This window comes from Melanotaenia boesemani, chromosome 22, assembly GCF_017639745.1.
Source record: "Melanotaenia boesemani isolate fMelBoe1 chromosome 22, fMelBoe1.pri, whole genome shotgun sequence".
In the NCBI taxonomy this organism is placed as follows: Eukaryota; Metazoa; Chordata; class Actinopteri; order Atheriniformes; family Melanotaeniidae; genus Melanotaenia; species Melanotaenia boesemani.
Window position 1 is genome coordinate 6,168,881 of NC_055703.1, and position 22,660 is coordinate 6,191,540.

At 38.0% G+C, this 22,660-nt stretch overlaps 1 protein-coding gene across 1 annotated transcript in view; it reads left to right on the forward strand.

Moving 5' to 3' along the window:
• Window positions 1–263: 263 nt before the first annotated feature.
• The window catches only part of snap25a (synaptosome associated protein 25a), a 37,038-nt gene continuing 14,641 nt past the window's right edge, over window positions 264–22,660 (forward strand). The window contains exons 1-4 of the mRNA XM_041976120.1: window positions 264–418; window positions 14,165–14,308; window positions 15,571–15,612; window positions 20,959–21,007. Of these exons, the coding sequence (XP_041832054.1) occupies window positions 14,237–14,308; window positions 15,571–15,612; window positions 20,959–21,007 (163 nt within the window). The 5' untranslated portion in view covers window positions 264–418; window positions 14,165–14,236. The remainder of the gene's footprint in view (window positions 419–14,164; window positions 14,309–15,570; window positions 15,613–20,958; window positions 21,008–22,660) is intronic.

Genomic DNA, 22,660 nt, shown 5'->3' on the forward strand with positions numbered 1-22,660 from the left:
AGTCATCAATATATGAGATTTTTCAGCATCTTAAAAAAATTTAAATATTCTGTTACTAAGCTGCTACTGAAGCAGCCACCTCTTAAAAAGGAGACTTTTTTTTTAAAGTAATTCTCCCTCTCTCTCTCTCTCTCTCTCTCTCTCTCTCTCTCTCTCTCTCTCTCTCTCTCTCTCTCTCTCTCTCTCATCCTGATAGATATCTATTAAAAGCTGCTGCTGACGTCAAAAGTGTCCGCCATCTTTGACTAGAGCTGCACTGCTTTCCTCCCATTGAAGAAGAAGTGAGGAGGAACCAACTGACGCGCAGTGCCTTTGCAGCATCCCCGTCATATACAGAGAGAGGCTGTTATCTGTTAGCTGTTGATATAGGCAGACATTTCCTCCCATACTGACTGCGGGGCACCGACAACAGGCTCAGGTAAGACTGGACACATTTTCCATAAGATTTGAATTAATTCTAGGTAATATTTCTTTTTTTTAAAAGGCGCTTTTTGAGCATTGGAGCGGTGGTGTGTATGCGTGAAACGGTGGACTTTGAATCTTAAATATGGTTTTTAAGAGGAAAATAATTAGATTTAGGTTGTTTCGTGAAGCAGGTTATTATTTTTAGTGGTAATTGTGGGAAATTATGGTGAAACAGGGAAGTGTGAGTGGAGGAAGGCAATGCGTGACCTCCTGGGTGATAAATCTCAAACACGCAGTGGATGGTCTGCGCTGCGCTATAATGCGCATATTCAATGTGGGCGTTTTCAGCATTTCAGCACCCTGGTCAGCGCCAAAGAAGGTCGCAACGTGCACAGCAGGTGGAAGATCTGTCCGAGGAGGTCGATTTTCTTTTTTTAATAAGGTAGTGTTCGAGCCGGGCATTTTCAGATGTTTCCTTTAAATTCTGTGTCAAAGCTGACAGAGGCGGCTGATGTCGCAGCAAGATGATGAGACGTGAATCAGTCACTCGTGTCAGCCTGAACCCCTGGTTTGGAAAAAGAAGGATCGAGGATGATAGCGGACGATGTGGAGTGGTGTGGTGGAGGGAACGTCATGTGATAGTAAACTGCGCCATGGAGGAGTCGGTGGAGGAGGGCAACCGATATAAACAGGAGAGGGGAGGGAGGCATGATCTAGCTACACGTATGCGTCGCTGCCTTTCATGTCTTTCACGCAAGGCAAATCAGAAGACAAAAATATATGGCACATTTACGTGACCGTGGCATGAAGGGAGCGCGAAAATATCCAGATGGTGGTGGGAGGGGTGGGGGTGTTTTCCCGCCGGGGAGAACCGCGGTGAAACCCGCACTACGACACCCCCCGCCTCCTTCCTCCCCCATCAACATCCCATCATTCTTCCAGCCAGCAAACCAGTCATCCAGTCAGCCAGCCGTCTCACTGACGACGCACAAAACTGTCGAAGAGCACAGCACGCTGTCCGTCAATCACGCGTGGCGCACAGGCGCACGTGTGCACCAGTTTGGACTGTTGCGGACATTAGAATTCATTCGGTGAAAGAAATGGGCTGTGATTTGACTTCTAACAATGACCTTTTTTTCCCCTCTCTTTGTTTGCAGACATATTTTGATTAATTTGACAAGTTTCTGGCTGTAAACGATTTTCCAAATTCTTATTCTTAATCTAAATTAAAATAATTGATTCCAAAAATCAAGTCTACAACTGCAGGTAAAAAAGGGTTTTGAAATCTGAGAACTGATATGATTATTGGTTATCCTGAGGTGTGATGATGCAGCATATTAGGCACTGAATGGGTGCTGATCTGGTGCAGCTGGAATAACTTTCCACTACCACATGGCACATACAGACTTGCTGGTTGACAGATGCTGTCACTTGAGGCTTAATTTGAATAATCGACATATCTGTGGATATCTCCTCTGTCCTGACGTCAAATAGCTTTTTCCTTAGTGTAAAGACAGACCCAAACAAACACAAGTTTATTTATAAAGAAATAGTCTGGAGGCTTTGCATACTGTCAAGCTGTTCATGAGAATTGCAGGGAATGGCCCACAGTACAGTAAAGACCCCCTAAGGATGCTCTGGTTGCTATGACCGCTACACCACATTGCATCCTGCGGCTTGCACTGTTTGGACTGTGGAGAGGGAGAGAGACAAAAACAAGGAGGGGGTGGGGGTTGCTGGCAGTGGTGGTGGTGGGAGGAGATGCCAGGCCTATACTGCACACATCATGAAGAGGCTGCTCTCTTGATAAATGGTGACTCATAACATCATCACCACTCACTGATTGTTTTGAGAGAAAAAAAAGCATTCAAAATATTTGAGTTCACACTTTAGTATTACAAACATATTTAAGTCAAATAACCCATCTCATTTAGCTATAACTGAAACACAATGGATGATTATGGAAAGATTTGATCACAGGTAGTTTACATGGTGGGGATGGCAAATTACTCTTTGCTTATGGGCCTTTTTGTAAGTCCTTGTCTGCAAATAAATGGACCTCTTGCTCTAGCTCTGTGTTGATGCTATGAAGTCAAAGGCTACTGTAGTTGTTTCTCACCACCTCACAGTGCAATTTAGGTTTTAGTTATGACAAACAAATCATCCTCATTGATTCAGTAGACCTTATGCTGCTGCAACAACGTCGCTGAGATGTGTTAAATGTTACCCTTTTTCTTTGTCAGTAGTGACAAACGCCTCAGGGCCAGAGGAAATATGGCTACTCTGCCTGGCTACTCTGCCTGAGCAAGGACTATTAGCTTCTCGGATGCATCATAAGATCATTATTTGCTTTAAGGATTTTGTCTGTGTGTCACCGTGGTCTCTCTTTTCACTTTAGTAGTCTACTAAATGGCTTCTGTTTTAAAAACAAACTATCAAACAATTTTTTAATAGTAATATAGCAACATATGCTAATTGCTATTTAGATAGTGGATGTTAGTGCATGTGAGTCCCTAGAACAGATCATTATAAAAGTGAGATGTCAGAGTGCAGTCCAGAGCCATTTGCTGGAGGAAACTTTTAAATTAGCTCCACCAAAGAAACTTCTGCTTGTTTTAGTTTGAGAAGCTTCTGCTCCAGTGTGACATCCAGTGTTAAATATTTTAACTTTAAATAGGTTAATAATTTGTTATGGTTAATTTTAAATGGCATAATAAGTAGATTTGATGTGTAAAGGTAACCAAAACAGAAAGTGACACAAACTGTTTAGTTAAGATTTGGCTCCCTGTGGTTTAGTCTACCACCACCCCTCTTACCTCTTTAAATGGTATAGGAATGTTCTGTCTGGTTGAGCCACAAAAATTATTCCAATGTAGATTTTGTACATATTTATTATGTTCATACATTTTACTCTATTACTGGGTTTATGTAAGCTAAGATTAGCATCCACTAGCAGTTTTAGCTGTAAACGCTTTACACCTTGTTTGCTTAACTTGCACAAAGAGAAAACTGTTCCTCTTCTTTTACTTCACTATTTAAATGCCTGTAAAATGTTTGTTAAAAAGTGTGGCTTAACCAGTAATATAACTAAATAACAACAGAGCCATTGTATGTTTTTCTGCTTTTTACAGATTAAGCTAAGCTAGCAGGTTAGTCATAGTAGCTAATTGTTTAGTATAAACATGAGAGTCATGTCAGTGCTCTCATCTAGCTTCTTATGAGAAAACAAATAAGAATTTTCCATAAAATGATGAGGGGATGCTTTAACAGAAACAGAAAATAAATAAAGAATGTCCGTTTTGCAGAACAAAATAGACAAGAAAAATGAAGAAGAACAAAAGAGAGAAGAATGCTCATTGTTTGCAGGTGGGAGATAGATGAGCATAAATGGTTGCAGGAAAAATCTTAAGTGGGGTTTAAAGGCTTTCTTAAGTCTTTTTTGGCCACTCAGCCCCCATGGGACAACAGCTGACTTTCTCAGACTCTGCATGTAAACAAAAACAGAAGACAAAATGGCCTCTTATGAGGTCTTCAGGTTAATTATCTAACTATGATGCAGGACTCATGTTTTGTGAGCATCCTGTCTTCTAACAATGTTGGTTTGAATTGCTTGATTGATTGTGTTTATAATAAAGGCTGAAACACATTTACTTCTTAGGATGGCTTTTCTAAATTTAGCTCTGATTATCATACTTCAGTAGTACTTTCTCACAGAAGACATATGACAGTTGCAGCCAATACCTCAAAGCTTTCTGGTGTTGGAAATAGAAGCTTCATGATTGTACCCCTAGAAATCCACCTTATTGAGACAGTTATCATTGCAGCAGATCCACTGAGCTGTCATTACTCTGCCATCTGTCCTCTCTACTCTCACAGGGTTGGATTATTATTCTTTTGATTAATGAAAGGAGTTTATAGAGAGAAAATTAAAGTTCTTAGAGTGTGAGCGAGGGAAAGGAGTGAGACGGCAAGACAGAAAATGGTTATACTGGGAGTAGGAATATGATCAAGTGAATGAAAGCCATCTCTAAATGTTTAGAAACAGAGTGATGTCTCATGTTATAAAGAGGTAGCTGCTGTCATTGACTTGTGGAAAGCATGGCAGTCCAAACATATCACTGCAATGGTTTTAGCAGTGTTATCGTAATGTGAACCATCTGTACTCATTTAACGTTTCCATTTATAGAATTAAAGCTTGTAGAGATGTTATATCTCTGCATCAGAGAAACACGAAGTGCGCAATTAATTTGTTTGAGCCAACATGAATACACCCACAGTGTTTTACATGATGGTGCATTGTGTGAGCAGGTGGAGTGGCAACATGACACTTTGTGGTGACTGTTTTCATCAGTGGAGTGTCACGTGGTGATTTGTTTTGTGGATGATGTTGCTGTAGGCCTGCCAGCTAAGTTGTGTAATATATATTGCTGCAGTGCAGCTCGCTGGCTCTGTTGGTGCAGATAAGCCTCAGTAGTGCTTTTCCATAAACATTAAGCAACATATATGCTAATATACTGAGATGGCTTTGATACTTCTTTCATATTATGTTAGTTGTGGCACATTTTTAACTTGGTTATACATTATAAATACATTATTAATGTGTTATAGTGGGATCACTGCATTTGCTATGTGGCATCGGTGTGTGTTTCATAATATTTATGGCCAAATTGCTTCCAGCTTTGCCTTCCCTGCCAAGATATATTAATGTATATATATATATATATGGTTCATTTTGGAGGTCAGCATTACCCCCTGCAGTTTTTATTGCAGACATGAGAAATGAAATGATGATGATGAATCAGAAATACTTTATTAATCCCTTCAGGGAAATTTGAAGATGATGGTGATGCGAAATTCCCAGGTTCTAGTTGCTAGAAAGTAGAGTATCTTTTGGTTTTATACACAAAAAAAGGAATTTCATTATGTATTTAATGATGTATTAATTTAAAATGTGGAAGAATTCTGATTTATACACATGGGATAATTTACTGACTTGATTTTATTTGATTCGTTTACTTCAGAAACAATTTTATAGATTTTAGGTGCCTGAAGTAGTTTTTTTTTTTTTTTTTTTTTTAAGATGAAGTGTAATTTCTCTCAGTATGTTTAGTCAGATTGTAATTTCATGATCTGGGTTCCCTAATGTATCTTCAATGTCTTTGGTTTTATGACTTTTCAAACATTCAACTGAATCATGAGACTGAATTTGCCAACAGATGCCAGAGCTTGTAACTGAATAATTCAGAGAGGTGTTAAAAACTGAAAAATCTGTTCTGTTGGACTGCAAAATAAACATCTGGAGATGAAGAAGGATGGAAAAGCAATATTAGTCTTTATCAGAATCTCCAAGGCCACCAGTCTGACTGGAGGAGCAATAAAATGAATCCACATGGATTCACACTCGGGTCCTGGTTTGACTATTTCCTGTCTGGGATTCCATCAAACATGGAGACATAAAAAGCAAATCTGCTGCATGTTTCACCCAAACAACCTTCATGTCTACCTTAGGTTGCAAAACAAGAGAGGTTTCGCAGCCAATCCAAATCAGACTGTAGAGGACTGTATGGATGGTTGTATGTGTACCACCCCTCCCTGTCTAAATCCTGCCTCTTTTTCCCCTCCTCTCAGCCATACTGCCAACAGAAGCCTACAAGCAACCCTCCCTGTCAGGTTTTACTTGTCAAGTGTCACATCTCCACAGCCCTTTAGCAGCCAAACCATCATCTGTAATTTCTGCGTGGCAATAAATGTGACTGTGGGTTCTCCCATAGGTGGGCAAATCCCCTTTCCTCTATGGACACTGGAGAGGTTGATGCAAGCATGCAGCTGTAGGGCTTTGGAGACTCATTTTGGTGTGATTATGGCCCCATTTAAGTCTCTTTTGCATTCATATCACCCTGTGTGCTTTATATCTTCATCATCTGTTTGCTGCTTAAACATTTTAGTCTTCTTTTTTTGTCTGTTCTTTTCTGCTCACTTGTTTTCAGTAAACTGGCTGATAAGAAGTCATACAAATTCAGCACCAATACGGAGAAGAATGGAGGGTGGTCAACTTTAAATCACCAAGTGCCTTTCATCTTCACACTATATGGTCACTATTCAAGAGGCAATAAATACGATGTATTTAATTGTGTGTATATAAGCATATATAAAGGTGTATATATCATTTATATATACACCTTTATATATTATATTATATTATTATATAATCTCGACCTTTAGCAATTCCTAAATTGCCATTAAAGAACAATAAAGGAAAAAGTCATACTCAGTAGCATCTAACATGTGGTTTATCCCAACAGTGATGATTCATAAACCACCTCGGGCAAGGATAGAATATGTCCTGTAGAATTTACATATGTGTTGTATAACATGCCTTCAAGGACTCTGATACAGATTATGTTTGAATGTTTGCGTTTGTCCACATATAACATGTGGGCTCGTCACCTAGCTACTAGTTATAGCTTTTGTCAATGATCACAGAAGCTTTAAAGAATTTATTCATACATTGTGCAGCTTTGACAGAAAGTTAAATTGCTTTGCCCTCTTTATCCATTAACTATGAATCCAAAAAGTGTGATGAGCCATTACATTTTATTATGTTTTCAGATGTTATATGTGTGTCGTCCTGACACCTGTACAGTCATAACAAAAGGAACAAACACCCTTCTGTTCATTATTTAAATTAAGTTTATTATTTGGCACAAGCTTATTGACCAATTTCATGGGATATATTGAATTTATTTAAGAAAAAAAAGTCAAAATGGTGAAACAGTGTGTGAAAAACTACTGAGTGCATTGTTACTGCTTCCAGAAGAAGCTTACTAGCAGTCAGATCTTATTAAGTGAGCATTTTGCAAGTAAGAATGCTAGCATGCTAACATTTTTTTACTTTTTCAGCATTTTAGGCTAGCTGAAAATAAAGATTATATAATACCACAAAATTTCAATGATCATTTCCCATTCAGTTCACATCTTTATTAATTTACTCCTTTCCACAAGTTCAGAAAAATACTTAAAAAAAAAAAATACAGTAGCTGGAAGAGCAGATGTACAGGAGGACGTGTTGCAGGACATCTCCTCTGAACAGGGCTACTCTCTGAGAAAGAGGACTTTTTATTTCTTCTCCAAGCAGATGGAAATATGTTTGAGGACCATACTGGCCCTACTGGCTCCATCTCTATTAAAACTCAGAGCAACACTTTAAGAGCCGAGTGGGGGCTGTCACTGGGTGTTGACTTAGTATAAATTATCAGGAAAAACCTGCAGTTTAAGGTACAAATCTGAACCACTGCATCAAAATTAAGGTGGGCAACAAATGAGTCAAACCATGATACAGTATATTTATAGAAACCAGGGATTATAGTATGGAAATTCACTGTATCACAATGCCGTGTTACTTTCATATAAACATGTGCAGTCCTGTATAAGTGTGTGCTTTATCAGTCAGTAAGCCTGTGTTAGATTGGAGAGGTGGTACAAGTTATCCACCAAACCTTTACTTACACGTATAAAAGGTTATGATCAGGTATAAAGTATTAACTTTCCGAGAGGAAAGAAAGAAAAAAGGACAAGATAGAAATGAAACTGTTCATTGTGTAAATCAGCATAGATGTCTTAATGATCACACACTCAGGAAATAAAGTACATAATTGTACCTTTAGGGGCAGTTGTCCCTGGGGTCGTACTCTCAAAGGCGCTGCTATTGTACCCTCGACAGTGGATGCATATTTTTTAAGTCTTGCAGGTTGTACCATATAAAGTGTTGCACCTTTTGGGGCCTTCTTCTATTGTAATTTAACAATACTGATTTTTCTATTGTACAAACTGCAAGGGTACAAATAAGTACCCACTGTTGAAAGTAGAAAAGTGGTACCCTTGAGGGTAGCACCTCAGTAACAATCCTTTGTACTCCTAAAGGTTCAATTAGATGCTTCATTTTCTGAGAGTGCAGTTTCATAAACTTCCATCAAGAAGAAGGGCTTGCTGAACTGAGTTCCCCATCTTTGTTGACCAAACCAGTTGATTTCATGTTAAGCTAAGCACCCATTTTCATAAATCTGGTAAAATTGCCAATATTACCACCTGAGTTGATGCATTTCATTACAGTTTACAGCTCAGAAAACATTTGTGGTACCTAGTCTTCACAATGACCCCTGCAGCTTATCTTCACTATTACACTGAGGTCATAAATTTAACTGCTATCCTCTGTCTGAAGCAGATGGCCTGCACTGTTATAATCCTCCACCTTTTACTCTTTTACTATGTGTCTGTGAGATTTGGCTCCTTACAGCAGGACCACATGTATAAGAGATGTGGTCTTGGACTTCTCAGGTAATGAATGGCTTTCTCTTCGGAGTGCTCTCTTTAGGTGGCCGTAGAGTTTAGTGCTGGCTTCTCCTTGGAGACCGAGCTCCAGCTTGCAGGGAATGAATGACTATAAATGACTTTTTAACCATAAGAAGCTAAATAAGACTCTAAAAATTATTGAAAAATGTGACCACAGTGTCCAGTTATGCTTTCAAATCTCATTTAAACAGGGCAGCATCATTGTGATAGTGTTATAATCCAACTTTGAGACAGATTTTTTTAAAATCTTTCTCTTTGTTCTATTTTATTCTCACCGGAGAGACGGCTCAGGATTTTTCGTTGTGTTATGAATTACACTTTCTTTTTTTTTCTTTTTCTTTTTTTGTTTTCCTATATCCATATTTCATTAAATTAGAAGATGTTTAATGGCGAGAAGGAGAATATAATACTGATACTGGAAAGCAAACAAAATGGCAGCCAGCATGCACACACACACACACACACATTCATGCAGCTAGAGCAAAAGAAGGGACACACACACATCTAACAGAGATCTTTTGTTTGTCTTTGCCTGAACAACGAGGCACTACTACATCTTTTTTGGTTCACATCTGAGGCAAAACTGAAACATAAAGTTTTGTAGTTATGATACAAAATCCACTTTTAAGTTCGATCAGTATCTCAGTCTGACAGGGTCAGATATGTTTTGTTTTGATAAAAATGATCTTTCATGTACGTTTTAAGGCAGTGTGTCTGGTGAATTCAGCAGCTCGGGTGCAGTTCAATCCACGTTTTCTTTTCTAACTAAATAATGAACAAGTATGGGGGAAAGGCAGAACTATGAAAGGAGATTTATTAAAGGCGAGAGGGGAAAAGGCAGAGTTGATGGAGTTGACAGAGCAGTTGGTGGGGGCTGGTAATTTTCTCCAGGTAGAATGTGATTGGACTGGGTGTGAATTATGCCGTTCTCTTGAGTGGAATGTGTGGGGAATGGAAATAAGGACATCTTCATATCGTTCTTTATTGTACCGAAGATGATCATATTAAAAGTTGCTCTGGAGGCAGTAAACAAACATGCTGATGGATGGACGGGAGCTGGAAATATGGAAGCATCATTGGAATGTATTCTGGGCTTAGAAAGTGTCATTTAAACAGAAAAATTCATGTATTAGCTGATTTATTTTTCTCATTATTCAAAGAGTTAAGGTAAGTGAAAATAAAGGTGCAGCTTTTGGCCCTGCTCGAATATTTGACTTGAAACCTGTGATGACTGCAGCACAGTCATGAATCATGTTTCTCTGCACCTTTTCCAGTGCCATAAATGAAATCAAGCTGCTAACCAAGCTGCAAACCTCATTTTGCCACTGTCCTTGGAGTAAAATGGGTGTAATAAAGCTTCGGTATATGCTTGTTTGCCTGCACATACAGGGACGTGTGCAGATATACTTGTTTGTTTAGTCCTGCATGCTACAGCCTGCGTGTATTATTTTAATAACCGAGGGCGAGATTTTTTATCATGATTTCCATTTCCTCTTTGCTTCTTGTCTACCTGTTGGCTTCAGGTGAAAAGGTCAGATTGCTTACCGTTTCCCCCCATAAATGTCAGCGTGATGGTAACACCTGACGACAGGTTGACAGAAACTCAGGGGCAAAAGACATGTGGGTGTGTGTCAACCCGGAGCAGCGGACACACAAAGGTGGATTTGCTCGTTTGTAGATCAACATAGCTGACGGATGGGCTAGCTGTTGATTCCTGTGTGTTACTGAATGGAACAGGGGGGAGTTTTTAGCCACCTGTGTGGCAGATGTTTGCTGGAAATGAAGGAAGTAACTCGATGTTAATTACGTCAAAGACTCAGCCAGTCTCTATAGCACCCCTTAAACTGACAGATGGAGAGAAATATGGAGTGTGTTTTTTAGTCAAGATCAAGCATTTCACACTGTCACATGATGTGTAATAATGTATAATGTGTAAACATGCCACCCTCTTTTTAGTGGGTCATGTTATAACATATCCGCAATACTGTGTAAAACAGTATTGGTTTAAGAGTACGTCATGCCAAACGTGTACCATCCTCACCAAACAGCTCACAGCCAGACAATGTAAGCAGTTAAAAATGAAGTATCTCTTAGATGGGGTAGCCAGCTTTTAATCGTATGGCAGTCTCAGGACAAATTTGCATCCGCTAAGTGGAAGTGTTTCATGGATGATGGAGCAGCCTTCTGGTTAAAGACAGGTCACCAGTTTGATCTCGGGAATAGCATCTCTTAAAAGCCGTTTTACTCAATCTTTAAATAAAGCTGTTTTTCTCTTACAGCAAAGAAGAGAACAATAAATATGAAATTCAAAGTATCAGGTTCTTCAGTATTTTCTACTTTCTGTTGGGAAAACATGATAAGAGATTGTCTATAGAGCTGAATCAGGCAGTGCACAAGACAGCTACGATGCAAAAATATGTAGCTTTAATTGAGATGCAAAGCAAAAGGTCACTGCAGCCTGTTAAGACGTAATTGCCTGGATTCAGTTACGTAACTAGGCAGGCAGGCGGTGACGCCCTCGCTTTCATCGTCCTGAAGAGTGTTTTTGATTCAGACTCAATTCAGACATTAAACGCTGCGCTGACCAGTTGGAGGTTTATGTAACCCAACATGGCCGTTGCTGATGTGAAGTGATGCAGGAGAGCTAGAGGAGAGAGGAGAGGAAGAAACATGGGGGAGAAACTAGAACGAGGGAGCTGAAATAAACATGTGATCAACAACAACTAACTGAGTGTTATGATAAAAAGGAGCTTGTGTGGGTCTTAATAATCCTGATGCAGCTGGTGATATGAATGTATCCACAAACAGGAATGCAGATGCTCCAAACAGTTCACCAAACCATGTGGTATATAAATGGAGGCTTTATGATTTACACCATTGCACTGTTGTAGCAGAGAAAATTTCAGCGTATATGCTGCAAGTGTTTGACTAGCAGAAGTTGTTGTGAACATCTTCAGAGAAATGAGTGGGTGAAGCAAACACAGAGGGTACAGCAGGACCTCTGAGGCAGATATCAAGCAGACTGCTCGCTCAGTCACAAAAATGAGACATGCGAATCCGTCTGTCCAACATAATACGCCGGCTTTCGCTCGTTATTGAAACAGCTTTTACATGCTGATGCCTTTAATACATAGATTTGTTTCTCACATGAAGGCTTGTTGTTAACTATTATACAAGGTACATTTCCTGGTTTTATCTCTTTTTTTTCCAATTGAAATAGTGATTAAGAAACAGGCTGCAACAGTTTATATTGATTACAACTCAATGACTATAGACTGGACATAGCTAAGGAAAATGCTGCACCTGGCGGCTGGATCCTCTCAACATGTGTAGAAGTTCCTATAGGACATTTTCCCTTGGTAAAGTGGAAAATACACACATATAACCACCAGACATATCCATCATATGATGCCTGGTCATCCAAAGCACCACTTTTGGATGTGCAGGGTATTAAACGTTGTTGGAATGATTGCCATGGCAATATGGAAAATTTTAGTCATGAAATGTATTTTGTTGTGTAGTCAAGCGATTCATTTCAACTATTACTCGAGGACACATTCCTCTTGCAGTCTTTCTGCAATGATTTTGTGTGTGTGTGTGTGTGTGTGTGTGTGCATGTGTGTATTTAATCTACTGTCTAACATCTGCACAGCACCAGACTTGCTGATCATATACTGATGCCTGGTCCCCTAAAGCATCATTTTTGGATATGCAGGGAATTATAAGTTGTTACAGGACAGATTTCCATCGTAATGTGGAAATTAATCGAACAAAATTAATTTTAAAATTAATTTTAACTTTTATAAGAGATACAATTGCTGGTCTTACCTGTTTTGTTTTGGAAACAGTGGTTAACAAATAGGCTGCAACCATTTTCATTGAGTACTTATAGATAGCACATTTAGGAAAATGCTGCCTATGGCTGCTGGATACTAATTGCTCACTTCCAGCTCATCAAATTATGATGCACGGTCCCCCAAACCATCACTTTTGGGCATGCAGGGTATTAAGAGTTGTTAGAGCCTATTCTCATGACAATTTGGAAAATTTTGGAGACGTTTTTTTGTGTATTTCAGCTCCTAACTAAGATGTTTTCCTAAACTAAATTTAACCAAGTACATTTAAAGTAGCAAGGAAGTCAAAATTGCACCTGAAAAAATTGTCAAACACGAGTTTTGTCGCTTTCCTCCCTTCCTCTATACATGGTTCGAGTTGTTTTTCTCCTAACCCGGAAATGCAGAATGATGCCTTTCTGTCACATGCTGACTAAGTTACTGCTGCAAAAGCATTAGTAAGAAAACAGCTGTAGACTGTAAACATGTGCTCTGGATGTTGTCTGACTTGGAGGGCTCTTGATCGAGTGACAACCCAGGAATGCAACTGACTAAATTAAGAATCTGTTTGCTTAGTTTCCCATGGCGTTGAGTGGGTAGCATACAGCAGCACCGAAAATGAACCAATAAGCTTAAAGATGCTGAATAAGTTTTATAAGCAAGGATCAGCGCCATGACAACCTTGATCAGCCACTGTTTGGTGTTAAAACTACTGTTGTATTTATTTATTTATTTGTGTTTTATGCACACATGGTCTTTTCATGTCCCTGATTGTGAGCACAAAAAAACGTTAATTCTTATTGTACTCCCTGCCAGTAAATGTCTACAGTGCAGCCGGATTACTGGACACCAAAAAAAAGAGTAAAAGAAGTCAATTTGCCTTTTGAAGGATTAAATAATTTGCCAAATAAACTTAGATGCTTATATGTAAGGATGTTTTGCAGACATATCTGCTGATAATCGCTAACTTGTCTGACACATGACAAGTTGTTTCACGTTCATATTACTGCTAGCTTCCAGTAATCTTTTAATGGCAGATGGCCAAGTGTTTGGCTTGTGATGTTTGCCTCTCATGGTCTACAATGTGGTGGAAAGGATAGCAGCTACAGAGCTAACAGGGTGTTTATGTCTCTCTGTGGCTAATCCTCCAAAATCCGCTCCCTTTGTGTCTGATGCTGCACTCTTCTGCAAGCATCAGTAAACTGCTTGGTTCTCATTTATTTCCCCCAACATACATCCCAGTCTGCAGCTTCACCGTCAACATCACACAGATACTTGGGGAACAACATCTCCTAACTGGATGAGTTGTGGTTTGATATGATTTTTATGAATTACAATCCAGTTACATTTGTCTGGAAATGCTTTGCTCTCTTTAATATCCCAGCTGTGCTGAGAGCTCAGTCAGAGTACTTAAGATTTTACACAAATTTAATTTTATGATTTTGACTCCTTGATATGATCACTTCTCTACTTGGCTCTTCCATTTTACAGCAAATTGACCCTGAGAATATAAAGTCAGTGGACTGCAGTGTCCGGTTATCCGTGCTCAAAGCTTTATGTTTTTGTTCCTCTTTCAGCCCACCCTTGATTCCCATTAGGATCTTCTCTTCCCTGTTGGAGACCTTCTCCACCCCCCACATTCAGAAGTCATGGCAGAGGACGCGGACATGCGCAATGAGCTGTCAGACATGCAGCAACGTGCTGACCAGCTGGCTGATGAGGTGAGAACACGCTCGCTCCATCATGATGGAAAGCAAACATGTATGCATATTCGCTCAAAGAGATCAGACTTGAGTCCAATCATTTGCATATACATACTGCACATGTGCACATTTGAAGTCTGTGTGCATATACAGTTATTTGACTTTACAATGCTGGGTTCATTCTTAGGGATTTTTGTACAAAACAGACTCTGTGAGTGCTGGCATATGTGTAGAAATAAATCTGTGTGTTTGTGACTGTGCAAAAGTGTGTGTTTCATCTTTGGTTAGACAGAAAGTCTCTGTCATGGCCCAAAGCAGATCATCCCAAACCCTTCTAGCTTCACATATGACTCACAATGGCACAGCTGAGCTGAATATTAAACATGCACGCACACACATGCATGAACGTAGGACATACACACAAAATGGCAGTGTCAAAAAATAAATAAATAAATACCTACTTCTGTATTTCTGACTTGCACAAGCTTTTGCATTCACATGGAGACAACACCAGCTTGTATTAAAAAAAACACAGCAAAACGGGTAAAGTAGAAAGATAACAGACTCCAGAAGACAAGAGGCCATTTAAAAATGACTGCTTGTTTCCAGATCTGATTGTTTACCCAACCCCCATTCTTCAATGTCCACCAGTCTGGAGGAGTTTGCAGCTGAGTCATTGCAAAAGGGGGAAAGTAAATCAGCCTCTCCTCGTTTAATCTGAACCCTTTTTAGAAAGAGAGAATTGAAAGTTGTATTTACATATCTACCCCTACCCAGGCTAATAATAGACGTCGTCCAGTCAGAGAAGGGTGGTCAAAACCTGCTTTTATTACAATAACTGAGCTATTTTTATCAAGAGAGCTGCAGCGTTTTCTAACCAATCACTGATGAATTGCTAAGTCCAAAGTAGCTTTAAAGCAAATTAGGTTTAAACCCAAATCATGTGCTACATAATCATTATTCTGACTGATTATGTGAAACTTTTCTGAGACATCTCATTACTTCCAGTGACTAGGTTAAATAAATTGTCCTACAGAGAGAGGAGAGAGTTCATCTCTGTGCGTTTATGAGCAGGTCAATAAGCCTGATTTTAATCCTTTTTTTAGGTCCTGATGATTGTCATGTTTGACTGCGCTTAGTTTTGATCAATACTTGTTTACACTCATAAATGAGACTTATAATTCTGCTGCATGTGTTGGTTGTTTAAGGAAATGATGTTAATTTCATGATGGTTTAAACCAGTCAAACAGATACTCACTGTAGTTTTTATTTTCCCACAGTCACTGGAGAGCACTCGTCGTATGCTTCAGCTGGTCGAAGAGGTAAGAGAAACCCATAAGCCTGTGAATTATAGCCCACTGTTAATGTAAAAATTTCATAATCAACAGTTTATGGTAATCTGGATCAAATTCTATTAAAATATCTCAGAAATTCAGTAGTTTGAATATTACATCTCTAAACTTTATTTAATTTTACTACAGTCCCATAATTTGAGCTATTTGGAAAAGGGAGTGACTTTGACTCACACACCATGTGTATGTACGTAGATATTTGAGGAATAATTACACCTCCATATGAAATCCTTAACGTTTTGATAAGTTACAATAACTGTGTATTAAATAAAGCCATGCTATTGCGGAACATCATGCTCTCTGCAGCAGTTTACAAGGGTGGCACTGTACCAGTACATGTCAAGCAAACCAGTGGAAGACAATAGTCTGTGTGTGCTCATAAACTGGGAACGATAAAAGCTCCTTGTTTGAGCCACAGTAATTCTTGAAGAAGCAGTTAGACATGTAAGTTCACCTTTATGCAACAAAACTGAAACAAAAACATTTAAAGAAAGACTATAAAGGATAGTATTCTAGTATTTTGTGTCCACTTTGTGGGTAATATTCTCCATAGTTAAGCATTATTATAATATATATATATATATATATATATATATATATATATATATATATATATATATATATATATATTGTGTTTAATCTCACATTCAGAGAGGCAACCGGCTCTGATAAACACCTGTATGCATAATTAAAAGCAGAACTATTTTCAACCTTAGATTGGATGACTGACACGTATCTTGTGTTTGTGTATTAAATATAAATCTTTAGCAATAAAACTGATTATTATTTCAAAGGAAATAGCTCCCATTGTACTCTAAAATGTTGTTGTAGATTTCCATTTAGGATTTTTTTTCACAGAAGTGTAAAAGAAACTAATTTTGTTTATGTAAAAGTGAAATCAAATTAGTTTTAATAGGGCACATTTTCCATCTGACTGTTTTCTGTTGCTCAGCCAAGATGACAGTTTTCGCTGCCGCTTTGTTCATCATGAACGGACATGAAAATGGGCGATCTCTTTACTTAACACTCACTTCCCAAATTTTCTAAACTGTTTTTTTAACCCTGTAAAGTTTGCACAAAGTCTTTTTCCTTGAGGAATAACACTAAAAATCAATGTTTTCTAAGAAATGTTAATAGTTAATAATATAGTAACACTAGTGAAATTCTTATTTTAGTCTTATTTTTAAAACTTATTTAGTCTTTATTATATCACCCCACAAATCTAGAGTACATTTTGCTGATGACTTCTTGATTGACAGACATGCAGCTCTGATTAGATGATGCAGTATTGATTATCTTCACAACTCATTCTGCATTAAAGATTTAGATTGATTATCTCCAATGACTGAGTAAACTGTGAGTCAGCCGAGTGATGTTGTGAACAACACATTATAGGAAATTAACAGACGTCAGCACAAGAGAAGATGCTTACGCACACACACACGATTTTTATTTGCCCTTGTAATACTCACACCAGAGGTTATAAACTGCAAGTGAGCAGACGCAGATGGAAGAAAGAAAGGAGGAGAAGAGCGGAAGAAGTGCAGCATGGAGGGATTGAATGGCTGTTGGCAGCTGGGAAGGAGGGTGGCTGACAAATACTCGGAGCAGCTCTCAAGGTCATATTGATCATTGGTTGACATATCACACCATACAAGTGTACAGCAAGGGGGGGGGGGGGGAGCAGACAGAGGAGGAGCAGAAGGATAAAGTTTGTAGCTCCGTTACAGTGATGGATGGATGATTTATATCAAATCACACAAAGCACCGATAAATATCATTTACATCCTCAACCCAGTCAGACATTTAAAGGAAAATTAAACTGGTCTATTAACAACAGCAGACTATGCCACAGTCTTTATATTGATTTTTCACCCTTTAATGCCAGACCTAAGGGCTGTAGTACAACTGTCTGCCCTGTGTGGTTGTCGCTATAAATAGTTACACACCGCACTTTGGGATATTTTCCTTCCTAAATTTAAAGAAGACATTGTGGCATTTAGACCAACAAACAATTCCACATGTTCTGTCATAAACATGGTTTTACACATTTTACTCTGTCAATATTTGACTGATATTTTCAATTTGGATCGAGGCTGTTGACTTAATCATTGACTCGTTTGCAGATCGATGTATTGCTACACCTCTAAGCTTTGGACTGGAATATACAGTATTTAAAAATAATTAGGGTGGGTGTCAAATGATTACATTTTTTAATCAGATTCAGGTTACAAATGAATGAATCATGGTTAATCACCATTTACAACTTATCTGCAGAAAGAGCAAGGCAATGCTTACAAATAACCTTTTTTTACATTAGATGGTCTTTTTAGTTGTAACAATCAGTTCAATATTACACAAAGAAATCTCATTGGTGCTACCTTTTTCTTGGCCAGTGCCCCTGCCTGGCTATCGTACACTCTAATCCTGGATTAGTTGAGTTTACTAGAAATTTTCGAGGAAACTCGTTGCCTTAAACCATTCCACTTTAAACTAAACATGTCAAGTTGTATCAACATGGGCAACCATGGGAACCTACTTAAACCCATTAGTTCACTTATCGAAATTTCTTTAAAGCTTCTAGTAGTTTGAACTAATTCTCTTATATGAAATTTATTCATACTGTTCAGTTTGTTTATTGAACTTTAATAAAAATTTCACAATAGCTTGTAGATGCATTTTGGCATCAATTTATGGGTCCAGGACTGGAATCAGCAGTACTGAAAAGATTGTGTCAATAAAGCTCACCTTTTTACCCATGATGCAACACCAAGACTCAATCTTTGTTTTCCTGACTGTACCTAACTTTAAAATTAAAAGTGGGCAGAACTTAATAACATTAAATAATTGTTAACATAACACAGAAAATAAAGCAAATAACTCAAATTTATAGCACAGCAATAAAAAAAAAAAAAAGGTTACATTTCTGCTGAATCTGCATTTCCCAAGAGCCTTTGCGGGCCAGATATGCCCCGCCCCCTCTGACAGAAGTGTTGAGTTTTCTTGGCTAATCATTATTATTACACTGCACAATGTAGAAAACTATTAGAAACAACTTATTTGTCTTATTAATGAGACACTTTTTATACAAAACATAAAACGATAATTAGTCACTACTAAAAAGTTCAAACAAAATCTGGGCTAAGAGTGTGGAGCCACCCCTGTTATCTGAAGTATAAATCATAGTGAAACTATTTTGTTTGGGAAGGGTCCTGTTTTGTTTTGTATCTCAGCCCCTGTTCATAATTTCTCTCACCGCATTCATGTCCCCAAATTAACCAGCCATCTGCACAGCACCAATGATTCAGAGAAAATGTCGCCTCGCTTCCTTTTGATCTTTCGCTCTCAGCAGGTATCTGAACCTGATCTTCACTGACGTGTGCATGGTTGGCTAAACCTGATTTGTAGCACAAGGGTATTTTGAAAAGCTTATTTTTCTTTTAGTGTAAAAATATGAAATATGACATTTTTGTTAACAGACTAAGTAAACAAATAACCATTATATTTACAAAAAGACAAAATACACACCAATGCAGTTAACAGGAAGGGTTAGCAATCTGGGGGACAGCAGCTTTGCCATTTAAAAAGGTCAGAGATAAAAGCTTTAAAAAAAAACAAGAACAATTAGGACAAAGAGTATTTAAAACGTTTATCACTCCTATAAACTAGCTGGGCAGAGAGAGAAATCATATTTTGCAAGGTTAATGTTTTATGTATAGCAGTTTTTATAAAAGTGATCCACATCCATTACTCACTCAGTGCTCCTATAACTGTAGCAAACAAAAGACAGTATACAAAATAGAAATTAAATAAATAAATACATTTTCACATTTTATTTATTCATTAAAGTATCAGAGAGTTTTGTAGTCCATCCATAACACAACTATAAATGAAGAAAGTTGGAACATAGTGGAATACTAATGGGCTTCCCGTGGGACAAGTATGGATTTCTTTTGGACAGAGGCTTACAGAGTTACAGCTTTATTTGTATATAAATATTCTCATTCCTCCCTCTCACCTCTCAAACATCAATGTGATTTTCAAACTGCTGAGGAAGCAGGCACAAGAAGGTGTGTAATGCAGTGGATTTGTGCATTTTTTGCAGGCAAGAGTATGTGGGTGTACACACAAGCAAAGTAATCTTATTTGTGTCGATCTAGCGGAGCCAGGTGCTACATCTTAGTGCTGTGAAGCTGCACTTCTAAAAGCTGGAGAGGAAAAAGAGAGGAAAAAGAGTGTTTCGCCACTCCGACCATTCTCAGACTATCAGCAAAATTATTTGATCCAACCTATCAGCCACTAAGAGCTTTCCTGCTGGATACTTATGCAGATTCATCCGTTTCAGAGTCGGGGAAACGTTTTAAATTAATCTGCATGCTGAATGTACAATTCTTACAAGAAATGTTAATGGTAGGTCTGACAGTGTGGGCCAAAATCTCATCTGTTATTATTATAAACTATACAGATTTTAAAAGAGATTGTCTCTCTTAAATGTCAGCTGAGATAGGATCCGGCTTCTTCTTCTAGAGAAGAAATCACGAAGCCCTTAGTTAATTTTAAACAGGAAACTGATTTTAAAAAAAAAATTAAAAAATCACAAGGTGCCAGTGTGATTTTTTCTGACCTTATACCATATTAAAATCGACATATCGATGTAACTGATGGAGACATTTTTTAAAAAATATTTAAGTGAGATATCTTTACAATAAAAAGAGCTGATTTCATCAGTCATTATCAAGAACAAACACACTTTTCTACATAAGGTCTTATCGATGATGCATGCCATAACAAAAGAACTGTGGGTTAAAGGCTGCCTGTTTCCCCAAAACTGAGATACAAGTGATGATGGATCAGAAACTTAACCTACAATAATCATTAACTTATTAGTAACTTTAAATAATTCAGAGCTCTTTTCACTAATAACTTATGGTAGAGTGGCCAAGCCGACACCATTTCTCTTTTACAGGTCTACATATATTTAAAAACTCTCAATGAAGGGCAGAAAGCTGAGCTGTGAAGTGAAATATGTGTTTGTCTTTCCAGAGGAAATTACAGCAATTCCAGACAGTAGTTGTTTATTTGACTGATCAAATCATCAAGGCAAGAAGGGAAGCGAACAAGGAGCACATTTTTATTAAGTGCCGGTACAGTTCCGCCATCCCTCTGGCATCTTAAAAAATGATAAAAAAAAAAATGATAATGACAGTTAATGTAAATAATGAGCGCATGAATTTCTGATTTCTTGTATCCATATTGCTGACCTCTATTTTCCCACCCTCCCCCCATCTTCTCTACCTGACCGTCTCTGGAGAATAGAGCAAAGATGCCGGTATCAGGACTTTGGTTATGCTGGACGAGCAGGGAGGTAAGATCACATGAGGAGAGATAGCGTGTATAATTACAACATGTTGGTGTAATAGCCCTGCTATTTACATTTAACACAGCTATCAGGATGATATTTATAAAAAATAAAAAATTTAATTGATGATTGAATTTGGATAGTACTAGAATGACAGGTAATTTTTATTTTTAGATTGCAATGTTGGTGTTGTATCAAAACACTTGAATGAATTCATTGTTTGTATGCAACTGCCTGTTTTCATTTAACTGCATTTCCAAACTAATTGATTTTTTTCCCCAGATTTCTTTTCAAACCATTCATTTCACCTGGGATTTGATTTAATGTATGGTTTATTGTGTTGGTGAGGGGTGCAAGATTGCATGGGGAGGTTTTCTTTCTTTCAGCTTCCTTTTTAACATTTTTTTCCTTTGGCTAATATTTTTCTTTTTTTGGTTTGCCTAACTGCTTTGATTTGCCACCAGCTTATTCTGATTTCATTACTTATTTTTTTTTTTATTTCCCCAGCTTTTTTTTAGCTCAGAAATGCAGCAAAAGAAATCTCAAAAGTGCCAAAACATTGTCAAATCCCATGAACAACGTTCAGCCTCTGCAGAACGAAAAAAAAAAAAAAAACCACAGCTTAATACTGACCACCAACCAGCTGAGTGTTTGTTCTGTGGCTGTTGGTGGCAGTGTAACCTCAAGGCTCTTCTCTGATCTGTTTGTGTTAAAAGAAATAGAAATATTTAAGAAATATCAGAGCATATATACGACTACTGCTTTAAACATTATCAATAGAATATGGCCAAATTGTTTTCAGACAGTTTGTGAAGAACTAAAGGTCCAAACAGATCTGAGAACAGTTGAATATGTCCTGTAGAAATGTAAAATGGTTAAAAAAGAATAACAAAGAACGATCGATTTAGCTGGTAATGACAAAACACTTAGACACTTGTCTCTCAACCCCATTTACTGATTTGTACGATCCCTGGTTACACATTAATATCAAGTACACACCATCAAACCGCTCACATGCTAGTTAGAAATTATGAAACAATACTCTTGGGAGAAAATGGGCCCTTTGCTCCTTCACTGACTGCAAGACGTGTACCAATTCACAAACCTTTCACAAGGAGAATCGTAACTGCACCAACACAGCTGTTCACTTAGAAATATAAAAGCTGTATCTCTCCTGTGACTATCCATCTATGCACTCATCTCTAGTGTCCCTCGATCTTTTCTGAACCTGCAGGATAATGCTTCAAAACCAACACCAAAGGCCGATTAGACACGCAGCCAGCTGAGAGTCTGAGATGAACTCCGGCTTCACAGCGTTTTTTAGTGGCAGTAGCACTTTTGTTTTTGATGAAATCAAATATAAACTGAATGAGCCACTGACCATTTTCTCCTAACAATAAGTGTTTGCCTCCGCTGCACTTCACTGCATTAATACTAACTCAACATACTTTTTGTTATTTGACTAAATTAACCAAAAAGAAAAAAGAAAGAAAAAACACACGCTAACCAGGGATTTTACAAATCTGTAACAGTCAATAGACTAATTTCTGAATCCATATTTAACCGTTTCATATCCTGTCACACTCTGCCTGCATTGTATTTCTGTTAATCACAATCAAGGTGGAAATGTTTTTTTCTGTGGAAGCGCACCATCCAGCA